The 8,676-nt window shown below is 51.3% G+C and overlaps 1 protein-coding gene across 1 annotated transcript; it reads left to right on the forward strand.

The window, feature by feature from the left end:
• Positions 1 to 2,721: 2,721 nt before the first annotated feature.
• On the forward strand, positions 2,722 to 4,855 carry LOC311529766 (immunoglobulin lambda-1 light chain-like; the record flags this gene model as incomplete). Its single annotated transcript, XM_084645966.1, has 3 exons — positions 2,722 to 2,784; positions 3,222 to 3,587; positions 4,524 to 4,855. Exons 1-3 carry the CDS (start codon positions 2,742 to 2,744, stop codon positions 4,853 to 4,855), a joined length of 741 nt encoding a protein of 246 aa, XP_084502092.1. The 5' UTR covers positions 2,722 to 2,741.
• Positions 4,856 to 8,676: the final 3,821 nt, after the last annotated feature.

Consider the following 8,676-nt stretch of genomic DNA (forward strand, 5'->3'; position numbering starts at 1 on the left):
TGATCACCAGTTTATATACCTTTATTAAAAATATCATTATCATTTAAACAATATACTATTATTTCAATCTCTTTCTACACTAATAATAAACAGTAACATTTGATCTTTTACAAACACACACTGATAATAGGAATATATTTACAGAGTAATCTGATCTGACTTTCTCCTCCTTCTACGTAGCCACTAAGATCACTCCGTTTTTCCTATATCTCTTCTGAAGTAAATATGCATCTCTCTATATGTATTTATGAATAATTATAATGTTGTATATGTGGTACATTTGCTTATACAGAAATCTCATTTTTCTTCATTCTCTATATGTTAACATGAATTCTTGTACAATTAATATGTATAAAGAGATCCTAATCACATTCAATGAAATAGAAAATACATTCAAATTAGAAAACTAAAATTTCAAGTTAACCTAATAAAATGTAGATCTCTTTTTAGTCTTACCACTTAGATTTCTGTACGCAGATACCTTTCTCCTTAATTGTTAATGTTTATAACATTGTAAAATCAGGAGAAAAAAGAAAAAGAGAAAATAAAAATATTATTATTGTTATTATTGCTATTATTAAATAATGAAGAAATCACATAATAGCAAGAAGTAGATCATGCCTTTTTCTAAGCTAGTTCTTTCTGAATCACTTCAGAACAATAAAGATTCTATTAGAAAACAGATTTGGCCATTATTGTCTCAGCATCTAGCCGATACTATTTATTTTCAAAATCAAACTCTTCCCTGAGAGATTGGGATGAAGAGAGATGCACTGTGATCATTTTCACACAGCAGCATTTCAGACTGAAATTCTCTTCAATCGTTTATATTTCTCTTACACACAATGGAGTCAAAACTAACACATAGGGTCACCGATCTCTGTTAAAATTATTTTATCTGTGATCAGTTAATACTAATTGTTAATCATGATCTTTAACCCCTAATTACTGGTTTATTAAAGAAAGATAAGGCATTTCCCATCACAAATTCAAAACTCATATGCAAGTATTATTCAATAATCAAACTTAGTAATTCATTGAAATACATTTGGCATTTATATTCATACTTCGTAGTAAGATTGTTGCATATATCTGGCCCAATAATTCTATCTCCTATTCTTGATGTGTCTCTCATGTAAGGGACAGAAGGGGATTAATTAATAATGATAAAATTATTATTAATAACTAACAAGTAATGAAGCATTCATAATTTTGTCATACTTTAATTAAAACATGTTGGTCATTTACTATAATTTCCTGTTCTCAGTGACGTATACGTAAAAACATTATTATTATTTTATTTCACATTGATATGATATGTATATCATGTATTAGCTATTAATGAGGAGCTAATATTACCAATTATGATTAGTTACTCATTTATTAGCTATTAATGGTATTAGCCATTGTGGGTCTCACCCCAAGCGCAAGAGACAAGCAAGTTATGAACAGACACAAGGATCTTACACTCTTGGAACCCTACATACATCCCCAGTTTGACACCAGTTTAACTGATAACTATTTCAGCTAGTTCAAAGGGAGGGATTCCACCCTTGCCCGGAAAGTGATTTTGGCATTAAGCTGTGTCTCAAATGCCTTCTGGGGTTGAAGAGTGAGAAGACAATCCCTGGTTTGACATTGAAACACACCGAGGGGTTATAAACAGTGAGAAGAATTTCTTCATTTCTTCACTCTATCTGGTACCAATGTGCAAGGCTCATTAAAATCCCAACTACAGCATCATCCCTATGGGTCACCACACAACGGCGCTAGCTGCTCTTTAGTATAATAACAAAAACATTTATTGGGCTGGACGCCCAGCTGGCGTGAATTGGCCGCAGCTGGGTTGGAGTCAATGGACCAGATCCCCAGCTGGTGTCGATCAAAGCTCAGCTGAGTTACACCGCTTGAGGAGTTGACCCTATATTTTACACAGCATGGGCACTAGGGGGCAGCAGAGGGTGGGGGTGGGGGAGGGGTGGCTATACTGTATAATGGACACCAGCTGGGGATCCCCAGCTGCTGCTGCCCCTAGTGTCCATTATCCCCAGCTGGTGTTGATCAAAGTTCAGCTGAGTTACACCGCTTGAGGAGTTGACCCTATATTTTACACAGCACTTCTCGCCCAATGAATGCCAACGTGTTCCCAACAGGGACGCAGAGGCACCAAAGAAGTTATGTGATCTGCTCAAGGCTGCATCGGAATAGAGCCCAGAGGACCTGTCTCTCAATATCCCCTTCTCTAATGCATAGCCCCCCGCTGCGTTCCTGTGGGTGGGCATGGAACCCAGATGTGATGACTCCCAGCCTCCCTGCTCCACCCAGGAGCTAATTTCCCAGCTCGTCTGGTATCATGAAGCCCGTTCTCTGCTCTCCAGCTCCCGGGGCAGTACCTTCAGGATCTCCTAAGTCCCCAGTCCTCAGGCTGATAACTCAGGTGACTATTGCTCCTCAACTGGAGGGTTACGATCTAAGCTCAAATACACCCAATGGCAGCAACAGGTCGTTTGTGGACATGACAGATGCAGACCGTCCAGCTCAGGCTGGAGGAACCCATAGGCAAATCTCCCACCCATGCCCTGATGCCCATTGGTTTGGCCGCTGCACCGGAGTTGCGGCCGAGCCAATGAGGAGCTTCCTCATTTCCCATCGGTGGCTGGATTTGAATACGCAGCCTCATAAGACGCGGCTTCTCCCTGGACTGTCTCAGCTCTGCCCTGAGGACAGTGTGAAGGTCGGCCATGCATCCGCTCCAGGGACTCAACCTGCTGCTCTCACTGGCCTGTGAGTAACCCACACGGATGCTCCTGCTCCTTCCCCTGCCTGGAGGAGGCTCTGGACCATATGATCCAGAGCAACCAAGGAAATCTATCTAACTACCTAATCAATTTATCTATCTATACCCATGCATATCTGTCCCCCATCCACCCATCCATCCTGATGCACATCTATCTATCTATCTATCTATCTATCTATCTATCTATCTATCTATCTATCTATCTATCTATCTATCTATCTATCTATCTATCTATGTGCAGTATTTATTTTCCATCTCTCCATCTCCAGAATCTCTAGCTATCCATTCCACCTCTCATTGGTAGTATCTCTCCATTTCCATCTATTCTTCCACGCATCTACGGTCTCTCTGTCAGTCTACCAACCTACTGCTCTGTGCATGAGCAAAAAGGAGTGGAGATGACGTTCCGGTTTCTCTCATGCAGGTGGAGGGTGCCAATATGCCTCCTTCAGCCAAAGCCCCTCTGAGATCTCAGTGTCTCCTGGACAGACGGTGGCTCTGGAATGTGCTGTGGCAAATGTCACAGCAGACAAGGTCAACGTCAACTGGATTTGGCAGAGCCCTGGACAGAAACCCGAAGGGGTGCTGCTCTTCAAAATGGATCTGTCAATTTACCGAGCTCCGGGGATCCCGGAGCGATATGTCCCCTCCAGAGACGCCTCCAACAAGAAGTTCCTGCTCACCATCCGCAACGTCCAGGAAGGAGACGACTCCATCTATTTCTGCTTTGCCTTCTATGGTTCAGCTGGAGTCCAGACGTGGGGAGAGGGGACCCGCGTTCGTGTGCTGAGTGAGTATGGAGCTGGTTGCTGCCATTAGAATAGAAGGATGATCCAGGGGTCAGGATCTGGTTTTGAGAGATCTGAATTTGATGCTGCTTCTGCCATTGCCTCCATGTCTAACCTTGGGCCAGCGTCTCTGCACCTCAGTTCCCCCTCTCAGCAATAGGGAACCAGCCCTTCCCTACTTCCCAGAGGTCACGTGGCTCAGTGAATTGGAGAAGCTCCGATATTAGGGTGATGGTGGCCAGACAGGGACCTGTCCCTTAGATGAGCACATTGAGGTTGGTGGAGGAGGCCCAGGTGGGTAACAGAGGCGTTCTCCATAGTGCCCACAGAAACCAGAGCAGGAGTTTCTGTTATGGACGGGGTTTCTCTTGCTCCCCGCCTCCCCCGAGGAGATGGGTGAGGGGGCCAGACTGGGTTGCCGTGGGAGAGGGTGGTGTGTGGTGCGCCATTGGTTCTTCCTACGTGTATTTTATCTCCAGACTATGTCACATGCTCTTCAGGGAACTGCTGGGTTTGTTTATTCCATAGTGATATTTTCAAAAGATGACAGAGGGGCTGGCTGGGGAGGGGGCGGGGGGCTCATCTACTGTTAAGTAGCCAAATCGAAATAAACTACACAAGTTAATTAATCGGAGCAACAATAATGAACCCATAACTAAGGGAGGGGAGATTGGTCTTGTCATGAAGACAAAGAATTGAGAGGCAAGACACTTGACTCTGGGAGGTGGGAGGGGTCTAGTGCTTTAGAACAGAAAAGGGTTGGGAGCCAGGACTCCTGGGTTCTATCCCTGGCTCTGGGAGGGGAGTGGGGTCTAGTAGCTGGAGCGGGCAGGCTGGGAGTCAGCACTCTATCCTGGCTCTGGGAGGGCAGTGAGGTCAAGGGGTGTGAGCCGGGGTTGCTAGCCGCCATCTCCAATGCCCTCTTTGTGTGTCTGCAGGGAGCAATCTGCCCCAGCCCCAAATCCAGCTGTTCCCTCCAGCCCAGGAGGAAATTGCCACCGGCTTCACCACCCTGACCTGCCTAGTGAGCGGCTTCTTCCCCGGCTACATCGACGTGCTGTGGAGGCAAGACTGCCAGACCCAGGCCCAGGGGGTGAGAACGGGGCTGGTGGCACTGGGAGAGGACAAAACCTACTCGGTGAGCAGCTACCTGACGGTGCCGGCCAGCGAGTGGGGCTTGGGTGCCAGCTACAGCTGTGTGGTCAAGCACGAATCGCTGGCATCCACGCTGGAGGAGAGCATCAGTGCCAAGGACTGCAAAAGGCAGTAGCCCAGTGGGGAGCCTCTGCTCCCAGATCTCAGGGGCCCTGCCAGGTGCAACCTCCCCCATTCCCATCTGCCAGGCTGGGAAACCCCCTCGGCTTGGAGGAATACGGTCCCTTGTCCAGAGCAACCTCCCCCCGCCACCTGACACTCCCTGAGATCCCGCCCAGCAACACCCCTTCAACAGCAGCAGATCCACTTCTGCCTTGCTTTTGAGGGGGGCAAGGACCCAGCCTGGGCTGGGGGCAGAGCTGAACGCAAGATGCAAAGCTTCAGTCCTGGTTCTCCAGACCATACCTGGTTCCTTTTGCAAATCTGTCGAGCCTACTATCCCTTCTCCTACCCCCCTGTCTGTCTGTCCGGCCCCTCTTGTTTCTTTTCACACGCACTCATCCCTCCATACACAGCCCTCCTCTCTCTCCATCCAGCCATGTACACCCCTCTCCCCATGGTTTTACGGATCTACGTATCAGTGCTGCTTGTTTCCTCTCTACCAATTCATCTCCCCCCACTATCGACCCAATGTACACGTCTGTTTACCTACCAAGCCGTTCATCCATCTAATCTCCACGCATGCTCCCTTCTCAGCAGCAGTTTAGTAATCCAGCATTTATAAAATGGTAGAAAAAGCAAAGACAATAAAAGAAAACTTGATACCAAATTCATCGCTTTGTACTTTTTTTAAAGCAAGACAAACATATCTGCAAAAGGATTATAATAAAATATGAATTAAAAGCATATCTGTGGGTTGTCCATGCTGTGTAATGGGCACTAGGGGGCAGCAGAGGGTGGGGGTGGGGAAGGGGCGGCTATACTGTATAATGGGCACTAGGGGGCAGCAGAGGGTGGAGGTGGGGGAGGGGCGGCTATACTGTATAATGGGCACTAGGGGGCAGCAGAGGGTGGGGGTGGGGAAGGGGCGGCTATACTGTATAATGGGCACTAGGGGGCAGCAGAGGGTGGGGGTGGGGAAGGGGCGGCTATACTGTATAATGGGCACTAGGGGGCAGCAGAGGGTGGGGGTGGGGAAGGGGTGGCTATACTGTATAATGGGCACTAGGGGGCAGCAGATGGCAGGGGTGGGGAAGGGGCGGCTATACTGTATAATGGGCACTAGGGGGCAGCAGACACAGGGGTGGGGAAGGGGCGGCTGTACTTTATAATGGGCACTAGTGGGCAGCAGTGAACAGGACAATATTTGACTAAATAGCTTCCACCCATTGTTCAGACCCTTTAAAATAACTCTGTATGCTCCTATCCGCCCTCAAACCTCCCCTGCCTAGGTCAGGATGGGCCCTTCCCCTAGGCAGTGCCATGAGACACACACACACACACATGCCCTGCGTAGCCCCATCCCCCAGGGCAGGACCAGCCCCAACGGGCAAGTCCATCTTTCCCTAGGGAGATGCCCTTAGACCCCCTTGGCCCTTTTGGGGCCAATCCCTTCTCTCCTCCTGACAGTCCCATCCTCGTTCCTGTCCCACCACATCTCCCCATGGGAGTTCCCACCCCTCGGACTCCCACGCTGCCCCTCTCTCGCCCATCACTTTGCCACCCCGCCTGTTAATTGCCCGCCACAATTAGCTCCTTGGCTTGGGCCCCATCGGAGCAGGGTGCTGGCTGGTGCCTCCTGGGTGGGTGCTGGGACTGGCGAGAGGCCGGTCTGACAGCATAGCAGGGAGGGCCTGCCCAGTTCCCTGGGAACAGGTCAGGCCAGGTACCTCTGCACAGCACAACAGCTGCCATTCATGCAACCGCCCTTCGTTCTCCTGGCTGGGTCTGCCTGACCCCCTCAGTCCATACAGCGTCCGTCTGTCCGGCTAACTGCTGCATCTGACCTCTATCTATTGATCTGTCCCTCATTCCAGAGACGCTATCTCCCAGACCTGTCTGTCTAGACACTGTGTATCCATCTGTCTCAGCTCCATCCATCTGTCCATCCAAGCTGTGCCTAGCTCAGCGCCGTCAGTCTGTCCATCCCACCCCATATCCCATTCTCCAGCCCATCCCCCCACCTGAGGCTGGATCAGAGCTCGCTCTCCTGTAGCCTATTCCCTGCCCTCTGGAGCCAGCCAGTCCCCCTATCCCAGGGCTGGATTTGAACCAGGACTCCTGGGTTCTATCCCCAGCACTGGGAGGACAACTGAGTCTGGTGGGTTAGAGAAGGGGGCACTGGGAGTCAGGACTCCTGGGTTCTGTTCCCAGCTCTGGGAGCAGCATAGGGTCTAGTGGTCAGAGCAGGGGGGGAGGGGGCTGGGAGCCTGGACTCCTGGGTTCTATCCCAGCTCTGGGAGAGGCGTGGAGTCTGGAGGGTTAGAGCAGGGGGGCTGGGGAGCCAGGTCCTGGGTCCTACAGAGGATACTGAATGACTCCAGCCTGGGCCCTGTGCGGGATGCACATTCCCAGGGCTTTCCAAGATCTGGTTTTCACCCCAGGCTGGCCACAGCTACGTAATAATTCCCCCACCCCGCTCGCGTGTAACCCTCCCCTAGCCTCAGTGCCATGCACCTGTTCCCAGCACAGCTCGCAGCTAAATCTAATCAGGCCAAGATAAAGACAGAGCAGAGTGTGCCTGGCTCCAGCATCCTGCCCAGCCAGGAACCAAGGACCAGCACGGGGCCTCCACTCAGATACCACTTGCCTGGGCACATGGGGCGGGGAGTGCTGGGGGTGTGAAGAGGACAGCCAGGGACACCAGCAGACAGCCAGCTGGGGTCAATCAGCTAGTGGCGGGCATGCTGGAATTGTAACCATCTAAACCTGCTTCCTGGAGGGGGTGGGGTCTAGGGGTTAGTGCAGGGTGGGCTGGGAGCCAGGACTCCTGGGTTCTACTCTTAACTCTGACCCTGACTCACCGTGTGACCCTGGTCCAGCCCTCTCTGTGCCTCAGTTTCCCCACCTGTAATAGGGGAGAAAATCTACCCACTCCCAGAGGGGCGCTCTCTCTTTAGGGCTGGCTGGAAGGTTGGGACTACATGGAGAGACCCAGTGGCAGGGTGGGGGGTGTTTATTCTGGGCAGACCAGATCAACCGGATAAACCAGGCTGGGATCAAGACACAGTTTGTGACACCACAGGCCCCTGGGGCAACAGATGCTCTCCAAGCAGCACTGGCTGCCACTGGGGAAGCTGGGGCAGGCGGGGAGGGGGCACTGTGATCTGACCACTAGACCACACTCCAGTCTCAGGGCCCAAGGGAGAACCCCAGAGTCCTGACCCTTAGCCCCCTTCACTAAACCCCACTCAGGACTCCTGGGTCCCATCTCTGGCTCTGGAAGGAGAGTGGGGGGCTAGTGGTTAGAGCAGGGGTGGGGGTCACGGTCTCCTGGGTTCTATCCCCAGCTCTGGGAGGGGCATCGGCAGAGCTGTGGAAGGTGGGGGCAGGGCTGGGCTAGCAGGGGGCTGCAGGTCGGGAGTGAGGGGCACCCTCAAGTCTGGGTTGGGGGGACTGAAGGCAGGAGAAGGAGAGAGGCAGGGAGGGGAAGAACAAGTGTGGGAGGAGGGGAGAGATAGAGACAGACTCCGGGTTTTGCGCCTTGCTCCGGATGGACAGACAGACAGGGGACTGGATGGACAGACACAGGGACGGACAGACAGAGGGGGGGGCAGGGGCGGATGAAGGACAGACAAGCAGACAAATGGGGGGCCTGGAGGGACAGATGAAGGGACACACAGAGGGACAGATGATAGATAGGCAGACGGGGGTGGGGCTGGAGGGACAGATGATGGGCTGGAGGGACAGACTCAGGGACAGACACAGGGATGGATGGACAGACAGGCAGACAGGGGGCTGGATGGACAGACACAGGGACACACACAGGGATGGATG

The sequence above is a fragment of the Lepidochelys olivacea genome (genome assembly GCF_965140295.1).
Source record: "Lepidochelys olivacea isolate rLepOli2 genome assembly, chromosome: 13".
NCBI lineage: Eukaryota > Metazoa > Chordata > Testudines > Cheloniidae > Lepidochelys > Lepidochelys olivacea.